The sequence below is a fragment of the Coloeus monedula genome, assembly GCF_965178545.1.
Source record: "Coloeus monedula genome assembly, chromosome: 2".
NCBI lineage: Eukaryota > Metazoa > Chordata > Aves > Passeriformes > Corvidae > Coloeus > Coloeus monedula.
Genome location: NC_138782.1, coordinates 98,850,231 through 98,870,672, shown reverse-complemented (window position 1 = coordinate 98,870,672; position 20,442 = coordinate 98,850,231). Strand labels below are relative to the sequence as shown.

The 20,442-nt window shown below is 36.4% G+C and overlaps 1 protein-coding gene across 4 annotated transcripts in view; it reads left to right on the top strand.

The window, feature by feature from the left end:
- The window catches only part of ARHGEF10 (Rho guanine nucleotide exchange factor 10), a 109,042-nt gene extending 89,129 nt beyond the window's left edge, over window positions 1-19,913 (top strand). For all 4 annotated transcript variants that reach the window (XM_082302621.1, XM_082302620.1, XM_082302618.1 and 1 more), the window contains 4 exons: window positions 4,224-4,366; window positions 10,332-10,506; window positions 17,091-17,213; window positions 19,134-19,913. In XM_082302621.1, the coding sequence (XP_082158747.1) occupies window positions 4,224-4,366; window positions 10,332-10,506; window positions 17,091-17,213; window positions 19,134-19,648 (956 nt within the window). In that variant the 3' untranslated portion in view covers window positions 19,649-19,913. The remainder of the gene's footprint in view (window positions 1-4,223; window positions 4,367-10,331; window positions 10,507-17,090; window positions 17,214-19,133) is intronic.
- Window positions 19,914-20,442: the final 529 nt, after the last annotated feature.

Below are 20,442 nucleotides of genomic sequence, written 5' to 3'. Positions count from 1 at the left end.
TGTTGAAACCATCAATAGTGCTGCTAAGCAAGAGAGGAAGCTGTCAACAAAAAAGCTTGCTCGGTTCAGCCTGACTGAAAGCATAAAGGATGGGAAAACTACTACAAACTCTGAAAAAACTTTTGGAGGAAATAAACTATATGTTAAAAGGTTATCTCATATGAAGACCTGAGTGCACCAACAACTTATAATTATTAAAAGTACTAAATATTTAAAAATATTTATAAATTAAATAATAGGAAGCTTGTTCTTATAACTTATTGTAAAATAATACTACTTTCCTTCGTCTGAAGGGTTTTGTGAAAACAAACCACAGAAAGATAAAATAGCCAACATTGTGTCCTATAAAACGAACATTGTTTTAAAACTTTTCCTATCAGATTAAATTTAAGTGAATAGAAGGATAACTAATTTTCCAAAATTCATAAAAATCACAAGACTAGTAACAAAATGCACTAATGGAAATAATGTCCTTATACATTAAAGTCTTAGAAATATTTCATGAGCATGAGAGACCTTACTTTGATGCAGCTAAACAGCTTGATATGTGCATTGCAAGGTACTGTTCAACACTGGTGTATAAACTATGGCATGTAACTTCTGGAGAAATATAACTTACAAAGAGTATTAAAAATAGTGGCATAACACGGTGACATAGCACAGATCTATTAGTATAAAATCTGTCTTCTATTTTTTTTTAAATATTCATCTAATATGCAAATATCAGACATCTTATATACAACATAAATATCGACATCTAATTTCCAGAAGCCCCTTGATTCATTTCTATATTTGACCCTCTTCTCAGATTTTGTAGACACATCTCTTTCCTGCAAACAGCTGTACCTACAATTCATAGAGTATGCCTTGAGATTCTAGTTTTGGCAAAAGTTTTATTTTGGCTTCTATTTCTTGCTTCTTTTCTCTTTTGCCAGGAAGAAATAAACTTATTTAGTCAGTAACTAGCAAAAGATTTTATAGCATCAAACAAAACCATTCCTTATGTTTTTGCAAGTGCTGTGACTAATTTTAAATACCTGGATAGTGCCATTTGTTGGAACTACTTACATAAGTATGTCTTGAATCTGCAGGTGTTTACACAAGTAGAATAGAGATAATGCTCCTTTTCCCTTAGACTGTAGAAGCAATGGACATTGGATCAGACAGATAACATGCAACATGAAGTCTGTGCAGGCAGGTATTGAACTGGGTCTACTGAGATGGAGTGGGAGGCAGGGAGAATATTCTGTTTTCTTCAAAGTATGATTTTGATAGTCTTAAACCACTTGTGAACTAGACACACATTTGCTAAGTAATTTTGGAGATGGGTGGTAAAATTCTTGGTCATCAAAATGAAGTCTTAATCTTACTTTTAGCCAGCAGCCTGTGGTTAAAGCATTTACAGAAGTATGTCAGATTATCAGGATTAATCCCTTGTCTTGCTTGAGAGGATTTTTACCCATGCTTTCCACTCTCAAGAGATTTCCCTGGCTGCCACAAAATTAGAGGAGAGAGATGCACAGGGCTTAATTTGTCCTCCTGGTGCCATTCTACTTTGTATAATTAATTAATCTTTCACTGAGGCAGGGTCCAGAACACAGCTGACATGTCCTTTGAATACTGCTCTAATTACTAGACCAGAGAGTGTCCCCCTACCCTTTTTTCCCCCTCATCTGTCTCAGATGTTGTCTGATCTGGAGGACAGCAATGTTTGCAGGAAGAAATAAAAAAGCACCAGTGAATAGCCTTATCACCTGACTAGGGTCATAGGGTAGAGTGATAGCTTTGGATCTTTCCTGGGCTGATACATCAAATGGGATTTCAGAGGTTTTTTTCATGAAATCATGGTAACATGAAAGACATCAGGTCTCTATCTCACCTTCTTTGTATGTCCAGTCCTACAGAACTCTTAAACTGGATTGTCAAAAACTGGGTTAGAACACATACCAACAGAAAATGGTTTTGTGAGAACTGAGTTTTGTTAGGCATATATGTTGAATCAAATATTCATGACACATATGGTATTTATAACATTGATAATGTTGATCTCACCTTCTTACATTGATAAAAATTATTAATAAGGAGTAGTGCTTAGTCATCTGAGGAATTACATGGAACTTTAGGGCATAAAGGTCCAGATCTAAAAAAAAATTTAAAAATTAGATGTTTGAAATTGAATTTAAGCAAAATGTAAATCTGAGTCCACAGTTGAGATCCTGAAAATCCTTATTATCCTGTCATTTCAGTGTCAGCTATGCTTTATATATAAATTAATGTGTAGCTTGAATGTATTTAAGAGAAAGAATTGTCAAGTTCCATGAACTTTTGTTTTACATTAATGTAAAATATATATATTTTCAGTGTGAAAATATAACTAGAAAAGATAGCTTTTTGCTCAGCGTATCTGCTCCTTGCCCAAACTCACAGTCCTTATCCTTCAGAAAAGACAGGAAGAATGTACCAGAATTATGCTGGGTTTATCCCAAAGAATGGTGCTACGTACAGGCTGTTGTTTAACTTCTTCAGTCAGCATCCCTTACACAATGAAAGTTGTGACACACACGTGTGCAGCTTCACTCTCTGAAGGCTTTGCACTGGCTACAGTGGTTACAGCAATCACAGGGTATGGGCAGCCTCCAGTTTAGAATTTAATTTGTGGATAATGTGGTTGCTAGAGAATGGAAACTTTTCCAGAAGTTTGTTTATTACTAATAGCATATATGAGTCATAGAAAACACAGAGTGACTTTGACGTTGCTGGGAGAGTTTGCAGGCTAATAACTGGAAGCACTCTTCTCAATGCAAACTAAAATAATGAAAATTATTTTGACAGCCTGAAACTAAGTGTCACTTTTACAAAGATGCTTTCAGAAGAGAGCTACATCCTGAGAATGACTCAGCAAAGGTTGTATCACAGAGATGACAGCAATGTTGAGAAGTACTCCAGAGCTGAGACTTCTCATTATTTTTGTTGCTACTGTTATTGGTGAAGCAGGAAATTTTGTACTCCCTTTCCCTAAGCAAATAATAGGAGATGCACTTGTTTTGAGGAGGAAAAAGAAAAGCTTCTACTTAAGTGCTTGCCTAAAGATGTGTTTACTTTGGTCTCATCAATCAAAATTTAAGTGGTTACTGAGTTGAAACTAGTGTCAGAAGAGTAGGCAACTTTTTTGCAGCTTGTGCAGGAAGAAGGCTTTTCAGTGGAGAAATGGTACTTTCTTGAAATATTTTATCTCAGTGTAAAACTCCATTACTCTTAACCGATTTTTATATTATTAATAAATTATAATGTATAGAAATGTGATCTTTGAGACTATATTCAATGAGCACTTAAAGTATATAAACTAATATGAAAACATTAAAATTATTATCAACATACTTAGTATGTCAATTTGTATGTATAAAAGATAAAGCTAAAATGTTGCTGGCTCTTAAATTTGGGGATAAATAATCTGCTAGTCCTTGTTTCAAAGAGATGGCAATCAAGAGTGTCCAGAGCAGTAGGTTGAAACATGCAGTTCTTACCAGAACCTCTCTGAATAACTGATTGTGCCACATACACATGCATAATTTAATTTAGATCTGCTAAATGCAGTCCAAAGAAAACACTGTTGGTTTTATAATTAGGGGAAAAAGTAAGAAAAGTGAAGATATGGTACAAGACCAAGTTTTAATTTCTTTTTTTTTTTTTTTTTTTAAATTTCCTTCTTAAATGAAGCATCTAGTAGCAGGAAGATCCATTCCATCAATATGCTCTTAGAGAGTGATCTGCACTCATTAGAGCCCACAGTAAAAGTCTTCCTGACTACTTTGCACATGAAGGATGATTTTGTCCTAGTTAGAAATTGATTCATCTTGAAATGAGTTGGTTGTGAGCTCTTTCTGAGCTGGAGACAATTGTGTCAGCCATGGGTTTCTGCCTGTATTTCCCCTGGAAAGGAAAGCAGTTGTATCAGAACAGCAATGTGGTATTCCTGGATTATCATTTAATCTAGATAACATTTGCACTGTTGACAGATATATGAGTACTTAGGTTTGGGTATTCCCCTTAATGTCGTTTTATCCTTACAGACTTACCCTGGAAGCTAAAAGTAACCATACACAAATCACAGTGTAGCTTGAAGCGGCAACTGTCAGAAATTCAAGCAGTGAGCTTTTCAGAACTGTTTTAAAGCAAAGACCACCATTTGGTTGTGTATAACCTTTCTTCTTTTTTTGTTGAAGATGGGACATGGAACACGGAACCTCAGAAGATAGTTAAATTGGGGGTTCTGCCTGTTAGAAGTCTGCTCGTGATGGAGGAGACCATTTGGGCTGCATGTGGTGGACAAATTTTTATAATCAGCACTGTGACGCATTCCATAGAGGTAAAAGCTTTTAAAAGCATTGCTCACCTATTATGCTACAGGGTATAAGTGGTGAATTTTAGAGATGAAAATCTGTTTAAGAAGCATCATGATTCAGGAAGCTTTTTATTGAATATGGTCTCGGTTCTGTTGAATCCCACTCCCTTAGTTTGTAATTCTGCTGTTGTGTTCTCTCCTGATGTCTCGTTAGACCTTGCTTCCATTTACCCACTGGTTTCCATAATGTGCTTGGAAATGATAGAGTATTTGGGGCAAGAGATTTTCTTAAAAATGAAATCTGAGGCAAGGCAGCAGAGAAGTGGGTGCCTAAAGGAATTCATGTTAATTACAGAAGAAGGTTTCATTAAGAGACTACTTCTATAGAATTAGATGTTAATTGTACCTTGTGATAATTTCATAATGTATTTTTTCAGAGTTTTGCTTCTCAGTGGCCTACAAAAACTTTATTTGCATAAGAGCAGTTTCTGATGAATAGTACATAAGAGCTGTCTTTTCTGGAATGAAAGGAGTTAAGGATTCAAACTCACATTTGTGACCACATTTTCCAGACAGTGCTAAGCCCTTATTTCTGTCAAAATTACAGCTTTCACCAAAAGAACATCTTAGCCATCCAAAGTTAAGAGGTGATGAAACATTGGGAGTTCAACCTCCCCTTCAACCTACAAGAGTGTCACTGAATTGCATGTTTACAGCCATGAAGTTCTTTCAAACAGGAGTCATGATGAGCTCACAGCCTCCTTCTTTGTGTGCTTTGTTGCTGCTTTTTTTTTCATTGATGATCGTGTTTTCTCCCAACAATTGTCTGTTTGGTACAATTGATTCTGTGAGTCACTGTCATGGGTTTGCAGGGAAATAGCTAGCATCCTAATTTCCTCTGTCTTTTCCTGTGTTTTCTGAGTGATTTGCTTCATCTAATAAGATGCTTGGATCATATATTTCCCTATTTTGCTTTTCTTTAAGGTTTGTTTCGTTGGTAGTTTGAATGGTATGATTAGGGAAAGCTTTTGGAAGAGTGATTTGGATAGATGCTTGAAATGGACTTTCATTAGTTTCACAGCCTCTAGGACACATGGTTACTGTTGTACAGTCTTTGGTGACAAACCTCTCAGATTCTCACCAGGAAAACAGTAAGAAATCACAGCCAGATTGTTCCTGTGTGAGGCTGGATATGTACAGACAGATGTCTGTAAATAAGTTTGGCAATTCTGGCCTAATTCTGTAGCAAAGTTCTCCCTAAACCAGGTGGTATGGCTGCAGTTTGGGCTATGCTGGGCTGTTTTGGCAGAGGAGAACAAACCCAGAGTTAAACAAGCTCTGAGGATTAAATGTTTAAAGCTTACTCTGTCATAATACAGTACAGTATCATGGACTGCAGTGTTGAAAACAGAAGTTTGGAGAAACAAAATAACAAGTACTCTACCAATATCTCTCAGACATGGCAGTTTCACTTTTCAGCTGTTACTGCAGATTTTCCTACAAAAGCATCACAGGAGGTTTCTTCTCATTTCTCAACTAAGTCACCTACTGTATTCAGAGGCCAGGTTGTTATAGGTCCATTATACACACAGTGAGTGTTGCAGCAAACAACATATAAGAAATGATGCATATTGGGTTGAGTAATATTTTTTCAATATAAATAATTTTTTTCAAGAGCACGATGATTTCCTGTATGTCTGGCTGAGGGTTATCTTTTTTATTTCACACAAATACTCATGGCATGTCATCCTCCCTACAGAACTGTGAACAAGTGATGATTTTGTGTTGCCTCTTTATGGGTCTTAAGACATACTGATCTTTTTCTCATCATCTCACCAGACTAAACAGGTCACTAATGTTTTCAGTGTTGCTGCCTACTTAATGACCTGACTTGTTTTGATAACTTCCTAGGTTTATGTTTCCAGAAGGGATCTGCTATGTTGTCCTTACCATGTTTGCTGGCAATATTATTTCAGTATTATATGATGCATGAGACAATTTAAACTCTGTATATATCAAATATTTTAATATCTGAGCTGCCTCTTCTTTATTGTGAAGAGCAGAATCTTTGGTGCTGGAAGCAGCAGCAAGGAAATGTTTGTTCTCCTTCTGTGCTCTCTCTTGTTTAGAGTTAGTAGTAATGATTTGACTCAAGATCTTTTACATAAACTTAATCTTCACTCTATCAGCAAGAATCCAGGTGTTGCACGGGGCTCAACTGTTATTCGTCCCTCTTTACTGAACTCCTTTATATCTCCATATACTTAATGTGGAGATAGTCCATATATACTGCAATGGAGCTGCTTGCTAGTTCATTGCTACTGTCATGCATACACACTGTGCTCTGCATCATGTACATTATCAGTAAAGGCACCTGAAACATTTTAAGGTCGTATTTTTGCAAGCCCATGAGCATATTCAAGACTATTTTGTAAACTTGTCCTTGTGAGGCACTCTTTGCCTCACAGGTATGTCATATTTAACTGTGATCCCATTATGATTTTTTGCCTTTTCCTTTATACCCCTTTTATATACCCTTTTTATAGCTTTTGTATTCTTAGTGTTTTTTAGCCTACATTCTTAGACTTATTTTGTAAATCTAGGAGACTAAACACCTTAGAAGCTTCATAGTTAGGGATCAGAAAGCCCCAGACCCCAAGGTCCTCTCCAGAACACGTTTTGTAAACTAAGAACCATCCAGGGGGAAGGTTCCTTGGGGAGAGGGGCTTGCTTGAGCCTCTCATTGGGGAATCTTTGATAGATATGCTAATTAGTAAGACCTATAATGTTAAACCTTATCTATTGTGGGTGTGCATTGTGGTGTGTGTTTCGGCACATTCCACCTGGACGTGGTGCACCTAAGGATCCTTAAAATAAATACAGAGGTAAAACCCCTTTTTTCTTCTAACCGTGTTTGATTCTTGATTTTAAGACCAGGAAAAGGCATCACCTGTGCATTTGCTAAGTGCAAAATATGTTATCCTTGAAGACAATCTCATTCCATGCCTCCTTGCTTTGCTAAGATTTTTATTTAAGATTTTTTCTTCATTTAATAATTTTTAGTAAATGAGCAGATTTGGCATTGTGTGTATTGGATTTGGATATTACTCATTTCTCCTGCTTTTTTTTCCCCCCCGTTATGGGTAAGACTCTCGATTTACTTTTTCTAATGATGTTATTGTAATAGAATGTTTTAGGTAATGTCTTTTATTGGCACAGTGCCTCAAACTAGCACAATGCCCCAAGACCCTTGGCAGGGTACACGTGAGAAATGCATCAATTGCTGTTATATATTAATTACATACTCTGGTCCTCTTTCTGTGAAGAAGAAATTTGTCACTTAGTTTTGACCCTAGATCTGACAGTTGTATTGCTGTTGGGTACAGACCTACATCCAATAATGGTCTGTGCCTGTAGTTCCTTGTACTCTGTAAAGGTAGTTTGTGTTTGTTTAAAAAGTTCAAAAAGTGCCAGAGTATTTAATAGAATAAAGTCACTGGTTGAGTGTCATTCTATCCTAGTCTGTTTTGTCTTGTTTTTAAAACTTTGCTAACTGTACAGGAGTTACACTGAAATGTTCAGCTGAGTAAACAAAATGAAATGGAAATCCCTCTACATGAGTGTGTGTTCACAAGTAGTGTAACTGCTTTAAAGTAGTGAAAGACATCTGTTTGACATTGAGAGTAGTGAGCCCCATTATCCTCTTCTCCTGAAGCTGGAGAAATCGTGGTTCATCTCTTGGTGCAGCTGTTTGGTGTAAGTGAGCACCCCCTCAAAAATGTCTGCATAAGAAGTTGCAGTTTTGGGGTATGTTCCTGCTCCATGTTAGAAGACCCTTTCAATGAGAAGAATAGTTCTTTCTACAGTTTTCTTGTTGTGTTGTAGTGGGTTGAACCCACTTCCAACCACGACAACAGTTTTACTTCAAATGGGTCTGTGTGTTCCAGCAGACAGCTGTACGAACAGCAGGGCAGACTTAAGTGGGAGTATAATGAGTGAGCTGGTAAAAATGGAATGTGACAAAAATGCATGTGCAAGTTGTTTTCAGCAGCATCAACAGAATTATCAGCTGTGGTCGGATCACTCCAGAGAAAATTCTTTCCTTACAATCTTCTTTATTTTTCTTCTAATTTCAAACAGTGGAAGTTGCTGGTGAGGTTCGCTTCAGCAGCCTCGGGTCTATCCCCTAGAAGTTCTCAAAAGCCAGTTAGTCACCAATGTAAGGATGTATGAGTCTATAAACAAAGTAAATATTCTAGAATCTTTTTGCAGTGGAACATGCATGATGAGAATATCAGGAAATCTAGTCATAAGGGCTGTTTCTGAATTTGAAAGATGTTCTCGATGGATAAATTCTTCTGTTGAATAAATTTTATGATTTTCAAATTGTGTATATCATTTGGTAACGTCGAATGAATGGTGGTTACTTGAGGAAAACAGTGAATATAAATGTGCCTACCAGGTTGCTTATCTCTCATTCTGCAGTGTTATTATTCAAAGAATCAAAAGGTAATACAGTAACACTCAAAAACTGAACTACTGCCTAACAGCTGAAGAGAAATTTCTCTGTTCATTTACTAAAAACTGAACACTTGAAGAATAGTGTTAACAAATGAAAAACACAAAAGATAATTCCCATTCTCTTTAAACAGCAGATTTCTCACTGAAAATAATAATTTATGCAGTAATGAAGTATGAAAATAATATTATGTGCTTACTAATAATAATACCAAATGTTATGCTTTGTGGAAGTCCTAAAGTTTTATTCTTTGTCTCTGATCTTAGCCTGTTAGCTGAATTTGATGGAAAATTTGGACAATATATCTATAACCCTATTATATTTAGATTTTAATGAAAAAAATACCAAAATGTAACTCTTAATTGTAATGCCTGGAAAATTTAAGTGTATTTCACAAGCAAGAAGGAGGTACTTTAGAGTATTTTCTGCAAATATAATAAAGAGTATATAATATGTTAAGTGAATAGTAGAGCACTCATTACTTCCATACCCCTCAGAGAGAGATTTTTATCCAAGGAACAGTTTGTCATTTATTTAGCTAAGTGAGTTTTATGTTTAGCAGACTGGCATAACAATAAAAGGCAGTGTTCAATTTCAGAGACAGTCCTCTTACAAGAGAAAACTGGGGGAAAAAGAAAAATCCCTCTTTCTTGTTAATGATTAAGAAACTTTACTACAGCTTTATCTCTCATGTTAATAGAGACATGTAGAGAGGTTTCTGCCTTCCTGGAGCCGGGTTGTAACTGTGAAGGCATGAGATGAAGGAAAAAGGTCTATCTTCAAAGTGTTGTGTTACTTACCTATAGAAAGAGGCTTATAATGAGAAGCATCAATTCTTTGAAAGGCAGGAAAATAAAATAGCTAATACTTGTGAAATTCAGAAGCATCAAAAACCAAGCCACAGTATTAAGGCTCACATTGTTATGTGTGTAACTGAGCAAATAATTGTGTATTTATATTCTTAAACACTCTACTTTCTAAATATGACTTTTTATTGCAGTCTGTTATTCTTGTTATGAAAAGACCCCATGGCAGAACAAAAGAAAAGTGTTTTTTATTGTTGAAAGAGAAGTTCTGCTGTAGATAAAAGTACAGCTGTGGTAGTTTTCCCAAAGGAGCATCAATAAGGAAATACAAAATCCTTTTAAGTCTGAGTTGTTGTGAGCTTTCCAGCCTCTATCATGCAATATTTTTAAAAAACAGAAAATCTGAGTTACTCTGTCATTAGGTGGAACTTTGGCTCAAGAACTGAGAATCCTTCCATACTAATGATGATATATTTCCAGAAAAAGTCCCTGGGAAATTAACACATCATATGCAGCTATCAGAACATATCCTGAGAGAAGCACAGAAAGTTTTGTCCTTGTCAAAGAGGATGAAGATACACTGCCTACACTGAAAAGCTGGTAAGAAAGGTTGAGTGATATCCTTGACTTGCATCTCCCTATAGAGCCCTTGTTTTTCTTGCAGAACCATTTTGAAGCCCATCAAGAGGAAGGGATGGTAATCTCTCACATGGCTGTGGCTGGAGTGGGAGTCTGGATTGCCTTCACATCTGGATCTACTCTTCGACTGTTCCACACGGAGACACTGAAACACCTCCAGGATGTTAACATTGCCACACCTGTTCACAATATGTTGCCAGGTAGCTGAATTGCATCCTATGGTAACATTTTTGTTTTATCACTCTTGTTCTCCAGTGCTGTAGATTAGGCCAGAATCAGAAGGTTCATCTCAGACTTTGGGTCTGATGTCTCCTGGCTATTTGCTTTAGTAAGTCATAGTTCATCTCCTGCCCAGGCAATCAATGTGTGTAGTGAGCTGGTTGAGTAACAGCTCTTCTCCTTAGAGATTATCAATGTAATTCGATAGATAAGCAGGTGGATTCTTCTGTTTGGTCATATTTTTTGTGTGACTGTGAAACAGTTGGACAATGTAATCTGTCATGAAAATGTGTTTAGTTTGCAGAGATTAGCATTTGCTTCTGGAACCTTAGAATCATGTGCATGATGGAATCATTTTGCCTAAGATCGGGACCAAAAAACCATTTGCTTAATTTCTTCAGGAGACCCAGGGAACTCAGCTGAACCACTCACATGCTGCCATTTCAAAGTGTGTTTAGTGTTTTGCTGACTGGAGCTGTAATTTTTTGAATTAAATGGTTAGTCTTAAATGAAACGTGGTTGTTAGGAGAAAGTTTTACAGCTCTTAACGTGTTTTAAGACAGAAGCTGTTCCACAGGCAGTTGCAATGGCTTGTATCAGTTTAGTGAGTGAGTGACAAGGACCTCAGCATCAGCAAGCACATCAGGTGGGAGCTGTGGCAGTGCTGGGAGGAGAGAGGAGAAAAGTGGTACTGGCATGGCTGAGCATGAGATATCCATGAGTGGACAACCATTCCTTCTGTCTCTCCCTATCTGTAGACTGCAATAGACCAAGCTTCTGCAGTTTTTATGGGCAATGTGTATGCCAGCTTTATTGCTTAGTTTATCTAGCAGAAGCCAGTTCTTCCCACACAGAGATTATATTTATATTATATTCTCACAGGAGTTAGATATAAATCTTACATCAAAAATGTTTCACTTCTTCAGTCTCTGTCTTCTTACCATGTTTTCTTTCTGATGACATTAGCTTTGCAATGAAACTCTATTATAAATTGTGTCTGTTTGTCATGTTCTAGACAGGGTGTTTTTTACTTGTGGGGTTTGACCGTAGCTCCAGCACTGAACAACAGCAAATCACCTGCCCTTAAATAGATTATTTGATTGAATTCATCACAATTATGCAAAGAAGTCAAGATCAGTTGTAAAAAGATTAACTTTAGTATGTTCAGCTGTTCATAGCAGGGGGAAAAAAGGGAAGTAGGACCTCCCTTTTACATATTTTCTGCATATAAAAATCTTCAGAATTTAGCTTTGTGTTCATTGCCATGGCAATAAAACTGCTGATCTAACATACCATACCATTATTTTTGTAAAAGAGTTCTAGCTAATTATAGCTCCTTGGTGTCATCCTTACCCATTTTAGTTCCTTTTTGGTTTTTTTTTATTTTTCTCAATGTCTTCACAGAAAGCACACCAGTGAATGGAAATGGAAGTTTATTTCGGGAGTAGGACATTATTACAGCAAATGTTCAAAGGGAGACTCCTTTCTAAAAATGAAATGAATTTCAATTATTTAGCAGCAGCTCTCAGGCCTGATTATATGATCTCAAAAATGCTGCAACAACAAAACCTAAAAGAGTAGTAGGAGGTTTACATAATAAAGCAGCGGTAAGAACAAAAGCAGCAGTTTTGGAACTGAAAGGAGATAAAGAATAAATCAAGTTCTGTATAGTATATACTGAGATAAAAAAGGATAAAAAACCAACAAAGTGAAACTGAATTACAACACAGTGAAATTGCTGTGTATTTACAATATATGTATTTGCTTTCTTGGGAGATTTTTATGACATTTAATTTTAAAGGAAAAAGCTCTGTTAGTTTTCTGAAATTCAACAGAAGTTCCTTAATATGTAAAAATAACAGATAAATAAAAAATTCAAGTGGTATTGAAATGAGAGAAGAAATTGGTGTAAAAATACTGCTAAGAGTCTTAAGAAGAGAGATTAAAAAGGCAAGATCTCTGTATAACTTTGGAGAAGCTGGACTTCTTTTCCCAGGATTTCAATAGTAACATTATATAATACCGACCTGATAGGCTAACTAGAGATGTCATCTCTGTCTTTACTTAAAGTAATGTAAATAAGAGGAATGTTGCTTCTTTAAGGTAATGAATCTTTTTTGTAGTTATACAGTACAAGTAAAAGAAAAACTTACTGTCACTGTCAGGAATGTTTACTGTGAGTTACAGTATTGTACTTGAAAGATAGCTATAGTAACTAAGCGCAGTAGGAGGGTCTCCTAACCTTAATAATAAATTCTCATAGCATTAAATTTCCCCAGTTCTGTCCTTAGGAGAAGATGGTTTTAAATATCACTGCTCTCTGTCTTGTAAAGGATGTGCCTCCTGTGCTTTGGAGAAGACAGCCCTGCAGCACAGTGGGCAGGACAGAATCACAGGGGAGTGAAATGGCACAGAAAGTGATTGTCCTTACGATTTGGTGAAGTTTAGTAACACAAAAAGCAGACTGTGTCTGGCAGATTCTTTTATCTGCTGGAGGTAATTTTAAATCTGTGGCAGTCCACTAATGAGTATTGGAGCTGGGAGGGCTCTCACTTTCTGGAGTTACGGAAAGTTTGTGTTTAGGAATGCAGGACTGGAAATTAAACCAGGGTCACAGAGGTGACTGTGGGATAGGCATTTAGTCTAGACTGGTCTGTACTACCTTTATTTCATATATCATCAGAAATATTTCTTAATAATGTATAACAAGATTGTGTTCTGTAACAAAAGACCAAATGCCATGTGAGAAAGGAAGAGAATGGTTGAGAGGGAGAATATCATTATTGTTATAGGTCCAGCTAGCTATTTATTTCTCTTTCTAGTTCACTGTGGATTCACAGTACAGCTGGATTGCTTTTAAGGAGCCCAAGCACAGCTCTGTTATCTTAACAGAGGGCATACTGAGCAGCAGAGAAATCTATTAACATTTGAAGACAAATACACACATTTCACTAGTGCAACATACTTCATTTGTAGAGCAAGTTTATGCTTGAATGTTTGTGATCTGTAGTTGAAGGTTCAACAAAAGCAGTTTTTCACCAGCCTTTATCACATCTCACACCAAAAAATATCATACTGTACATGAACAGACCATTTGTTTTTTCATAGTCACAGTCAGTATTATATTAAAGAACATCCTTAAACATGTTTTTTCTCTCAGCTCTAAAAGAATTTGCCCTTTTAAAGAAGTTACTATGATTACTGTGACCTTGATACTTCATGCTTATATAGGTGATGACAGGTTACCTTTTTAACAGAGAGATGATTTCTGCTTAAGTTGCTATATTCTGTTTATATCCATATATCCTCTAATGGCATGTGTGTTTCCTGGAAACAGATGATAAAAGCAAAGAGAAAAAAAGTATCATTTCCTCTGTATGGAAAACAAACTCTGCTATGAGGGTTTCCAGCTTGCTTTTTTCCCACCCCTCCAGGTGCCAGACCATGAAATGCAGTTGCTTTATGATCCTACTGCTGGGAAATGATAAAAAAGATGAGAAAATGTTAGGTCAGCCCAGCAGATCTGTACTGTGGGCTGGTTTTTTACATTGTAAGAGCAGCATGGCCTTGTTAGAGGATATGCAGTAATGTCCTTGCACCTGTTTGGGGTTGAATTCAGATCTATAAGGATTTATCCAGCTCTGGTGGTGGTTGTAATGGAGACCTGAGAAGGGTGAATGCAGAGCAGACCATACACAGTAAAACCATTTGTCCATGTATAAGCTTAAATATTGGCTTCAGTTCTTGTAAAGTCAAGATCTTGGTCAGATTATTTTACAGGTTTTAACAGTTTTTTCTTCAATGGGACAGTGTGATCTAAAAGTTGTTATTTAAAGATGAGTATTTTATTGGTTTTGGCATATATGTTTATCATTTTCCCTTTTTAACTTGTTAATTTCTCTGTTTACTGCAAAATACCTTCTGGAGAACTGGATTGACTATTTTTCTCTGAATTTGAAATAAATCAAAACAAAAATTCAGAAAATAACAAAGATAAGTATGATTTCAAACCTTGGCTAGCAGATAAATTAATATTTTAAAATGCTAAATTTTTAAAATCTATCTATCTATCTATATTTTAATTGTTTCACATTATTTCAAAGTGTCTTCTCAGATGGAGATGTTTCCTGCTTTTCCAAGATTTCACGGCAGGCAATTTCTATTTTGACCTTGCTATAGCTGTTTCATGCTTTAGGCTGTGCTCAGTGTTTAAGATTCCAAGTTGCTGGCTGATAATTTGGTGGTTTTGCCTGTGGAAACAGTAATGCATATTTGCCAGTTTTCCCAGGTAAAAATTCCTGTCTAAAAGTTGCTTCAGTTTTGAAGTATGAAATATGAATATAATGTTATCTTTTAAATGCTTTAAAAAGCATTAAAGATCAGTTGTTTAAAAATGGGAGCATCTTGCTTCTGCAGGGGGTTGAGAGGCAGCTGTGTACTTGGAGGCTTTGATAATTGTTAAAAGTTAAAAAATTGTACTCAAGTATTTGTGTAGTTTGTAAAACAAGCTCTAAGTTAAGCTAACCTGTAATTAGCTTGCACTTGCTGTGGCACAGGTGGTAGGAGAGGACTCACATGTCACATATAACTTGAGTAAGCCTGAGTTCTAAATCACAGAATTCAAATACTGATTTTTGAAAACTCCAGAACACAGAGGTATTTGGACATTACTGTTAAAACTTTTGTGCTGAAGGAGTGCCTTTGTGTGCTTTGTTTTGGAAACTAAATTAATCCCATTAATATCTCAAGAAAGCCAAAACAAAACCAAAAAACCCTAAGACCAAAACCCAACTAAACAAAAAACCCATCAAAAAGGGAAACACCACACTTCAAAGGATTTGTAATTTGTGTACAACATAGAGCATCCTTGCTTATTTAGCTTAGAAGGGATGATGCATCCTACCAGCATAAACACCTATAGTTCATGGAAATCAACTGAGGAGTCTCTAAAGGTCGGCACGGGTAGATGTAGCCTTTTAAACTTACTTGTCCTTGTTACACCTGCCAAGGATAATCTGATCATTTTGCCTTTAGGGTGTTTTAGGATGTGCTTTTAGGTAGACAGCACCTGGATTTCAGATCTGAGCCTATATGGGCTTCTTAAAACACACCATTGCTGGGTTAATATTTTGGTTTTATGAAGTTCTGTGTGGAAAGACTTGGACTGTGGTCTGCTTCCTGTTTTCCAGTCAAGTGCTTTGGGCTACAGTCAAGCTGCTCCTTCCCTGCTTTCCCAGTGAGTCTGTAATTCATATATTCTTGGATGTAAATTATCTCAGCTTCAAGGGACAAGACAGAAAATGCATTCCTTTGTGAAATACCATAATTAAGATCCTACTCCAAGTGTAGACTATGAGGGTTCACCCAAGTTAAATCAAATGTGGAATCCAAATTCTCAACCTACTGATGAAGTGATTCACAACTTGAGAGCTATGATGAAGATGGAATGACCACTCTCTTACATGTAGAGTTAATAATAAATCCAAGAATGTGTATGTTTTGAACCTGAAACTCTTAGAGCTTCAAGCAGAGTTTAAATGCTCCTCCCCATAAACTTGGGAAAAAGTTTGTGCAGATCATAGTTTCCGTTCCTGAAACTTGTCAAGGCCATTTTGAAAATCCATCTAAACTGAATCAAACATAGTTTTAGTAAGCATTGCAAGTAAAAATGACTTTGTTTTCATTAGAAAAATATCAATCCTGCAAACAATGTTGTAGAAAATCATAGAATCACAGAGTAATTTTGATCAGAAGTTACTCTGGGGGCTGTCTTGTTCAACCTTCGTGAAGAAGGCCTGATTAGACCTTGTTCAAAGTCTTGTCCAGCCAAATTTTTACTATTTTTGCATAGGATGGAGATTCCACAAGCTCTCTGAGCAACCCATTGCAGTTTTTGACCACCTTTATGGTGAAGCAGCTTTTCCCTACGTAGAATACAATTTTCACATGCTCTAAATTTGATTTGTTGTGGCTTACCATATTGCTGTGCACATGTATTCAATAGAGTCTGACTGTATTCTGTGCATCCTTCCATCAGGTAGGTGCAGACAGCATTTCCTGTAATGTTTCCAGTCTCCTGATCATCTTGGTTGCTTTCCACTGGACTTCTTCCAATATGCCAATGCCATTGTTGTATGCGGGGACCCAAACACACAAAGTGGACACAGCACTTCTGATAGAGTTTCACAGATTAAAAACTTGGAGAAAAAAGTAATCGTGAACAGGCTTGAGTCTTGACTATAGTGTGTAACTGAGTATTGTGAAGTGAAATGCCTTTCAGTTTTATTGTTGGGAAGATACAAACATAGCGTGTTCTTAAAAGCATGTTTGTAGAGACAGTCTGTGTCTACCTTTAGATGCTGTGGTTTAGAGATTTAGGGCAGAATGTTTCAGAAGTTCAATAGTATTTGAATTGCTATGTATGTAAAATGTAATACCATAATCCAGGAAAATATTTGCCTTTGCTGAATTGAGATGGTACAGCTGATTGTGTTTGCCTGAAGTTACTTTGATGTAGGCAAAGGTCATCACTCAACAGTAACAGAGCACTTGTTGAACTCCACAGGGCAGCAGCGTGTCTCTGTGACCAGCCTCCTGGTGTGCCATGGTTTATTGCTGGTTGGAACAAACCTGGGCATAATAGTAGCGTTACCGGTGCCACGCTTGCAGGGGATTCCCAAAGTAACTGGTGAGTGAAATTTCTCAAATGGATCGAGTACTGAAGATGTCAGTTCTCTTCTGCCAGTAACTTAAGTGAACCTGCCAAATTATATATGTATTGCTTAGATAAAAGCTAGAGCTGTGTGATGAAATTATACTTGTTGTTCTTTCCAAGCTTTACAGTATTATCCAGATACTTGTCTAGTTTTGTCTCAGTTGTTTGAAAGGGGACAACTATTTTTCTTTAAGAGATAGACATTAATCCTGTTGGAGTACAGCCAAATATATGGGCATGAGAAGAGAATGCAGTCTTCTTTCTAGATTTGGGGAAAATAGATGTATTAGAGACACAGATACTGAAAACTAGCATGCTGTCTAATTGGTTATTGAATAAACTGGTTTTGTTCCCTTTTCCCCCAAACTGGAGACTTAGAATATATGAGAGTATATATTCAATTTTTTGATCAGTGATCAAGGTGTTTGCATTCTGGAGAGATGTATTTATTGAGTTACTTTCATATTACCCCATTTGAAATATGAACACACGAATGCTGCTGTATCACTTTACAAATGTTTAAACTACTAGCAGAAGCAAAGTTTTAAAAGTGTGTTTAATAGGGACTTTCCCCCAATGTTTTGGATTCAGAATTCTGCTCAAGCTTCTGTGTTGCAGAGGGAAGCTGGCAGATTTTATGAGGCAAGCTGTTTGCAGCTTCCTCCAGGGGGGAAAAAAGATTATGTAACTTTGCAAAATGAAAATGAAATCCTCTGTGTTCAGCAAAATACGCAGCAATAATCTGGTATGACACAGGATAAACGCTTTGTAAAAATCTGGAACCTATCTTAGGTGAAAATAAATGCAATACAAGAATATGCATAGTTGCAGAATCAGAAAATCTCTCTTCCATTTTCTGTTTTAATTATTGTGGTTTGTCATATATTCTTGCATTTATCTGTGATCAAGATTTGTCAGATTTCACAGATCTAGCAACATTACATTTAGAGATCTGTTTTTATAGTCTTTGATAACTCTATTTTGAACTCAAAAACTGTGGCTTTTCCCCATTATGTTTCAAATAGTGATAATTCATCTTTATATGATTGTACTATCTGTAAAAGCAAAATGTGTTTTCTTAAAATGTGGAATGCATTAGGGAGTTAGGGATGGATTTATAAGGTTTCTGGGCTTTTCCCCTTGCTAGCCTAGCTCTTTTTCATATTGTAGCTTACTTTGTAGAATTCAATATTTTTTTCTTTCTCATTTTTGCTTGTAAAGGGCAAATCTACTGATACTGTTACAGCTTCTCAATTTGGCCATGGGCAATTTGTTTTTCATACATTCTGATGATTTGCACAGTGTAAATCTTCCTTGTACCACCAATATACCAGTAATTAAATACTTAAAAAAAAAAAAAAAAAGATTGTTCTGTCAATTCTTTATCAATCTGTCACAGTAACTAGACAACCAGAAGGATGAGTTTTAGTTCCTGTTGTATAGTGTGTATGGGTCTGTTGCAATGAAAAAAATGTTCTTATGCTACTCTGGAGAGGTACAGAAGTAGAACAGGATTGATTTGGGGTTCACAAAATATGTGGGGATTACTGGAGAAAACTCAGTCTTATGTTTGTGTCAATGCCAGCCAAAAAGCCAGCAGTATTTCCGTGCTCATGCTGTAGTGAGAACAGAACACAAAAGTACATCAACTAAAATTCATATGCCATGTTTCAGCTGATTTATTAGTACAGTCCTAAAACACTTGTGGTAGAACATTATTTTTGTACTTATTTTTTTTCTGTAAACAGTGTACACACAAAGCGAAAGACTGGATGCATGTAATAGGGCTTTAAGAGTTACGCTATTCTGAGCAAATTTCATGAACTAATTATGGTAGAACACTGTGGTCTGAGAAGTAATGTTCTTTAATTGTGTCTTTTCTTTTGGCTCCAGGAAGAGGAATGGTGTCATACCATGCACACAATAGCCCAGTCAAGTTTCTTGTAACAGCTACATCTATAAACAAGAAGAACAGAAACAAATTGAGGAACAGCCTCCCTCCTGGCTCAGAACCTAAGGACGATGACCAAAAGAACATTCTGCACAGTGAAAGACCAGGCTCTTCCCTTAGTAACACCCAGGACACTGCAGTTTGGCTGGGGGATTCAGTAGGGTCCATTGCACAAAGAAGTGACCTGTCATCATCTTCTGGATCCCTTACTTTGTCTCATGGATCAAGTTCCCTAGAACACAGACCAGAGGACAGTAACATTTATGAGCTTTTGAAGGATCAAAATATCTCATTTAAAAGTAAAAGACAGAAATCTAAGAAAATGAAAGCAAGTTCAGTATTAGTAATTTCTGGTGGCCAAGGACACAGAAGAGTAAACAAGAAGACCAAGCAGCAGCGACAAGATGAACTAGTGTCTTCAGTAATGGTCTGGCAAATCCCACTGTTAAATATCTAACTGAACTAAATCTAAGATTGTTTTTGCTATTAAAAAAGTGTGATATCCTTTTGTGGCTAATACCAGCTTAGGACCCAAGCGGATAGACGTTACACACCTGGGAGCTATTTCAGTAGGCTTGGATCACAGGATTAAGGGTGCAAGTCTTCACATACTTAGAACATTCTGCAGTGTTGGAGTATTGGAAAATGTTTAGCTATTGGTGCTGTCTTTGATTTTTAGAAAAAAAGGAACTGCTAGGGACTTTTAAATGGTTTTAGAATCTCTTACCTTATTTATACTCACATTTATAAATATCATAATTATGTTCTATAGCACTTAGGGAAGGCAGGGAAGACATTCCATGTCTCATGCTGGTTTCTGTTTACTTAAATCAGTTGTTCCTACTTTTTCCAAAGTGACATATTGCATGGAACAGTAGGTTTTAACAAATTAGGAAATATTTTTAAATAATAAATAATAAGTAGCTAATGCAAGCTAATATTAATTTGGCAAGAACTATAATAGTTTAAAGCTTCGTTCCACAAACCAGAGTTGGACTAGAAGAAAACTGGCTATATTAATTAATCAGTATTTGTTTATTTCAACATAGAACATAGATTTTTTTTAACTACTAGTTTCTAATGCTCAGTGTTATTAGAAATGTTGCAGTACAAAAAGCAGTACAAAAGTGCAAATTTTCTTGGTAGGTACAATGTGTCTGTGACTTGTTTTTGTTACAGAGAAAGTTGCAAGGATGTGATGGCTTCAGGCAAATAGAAAATACAGATACAGGACAGCTGTGTATTACAGTG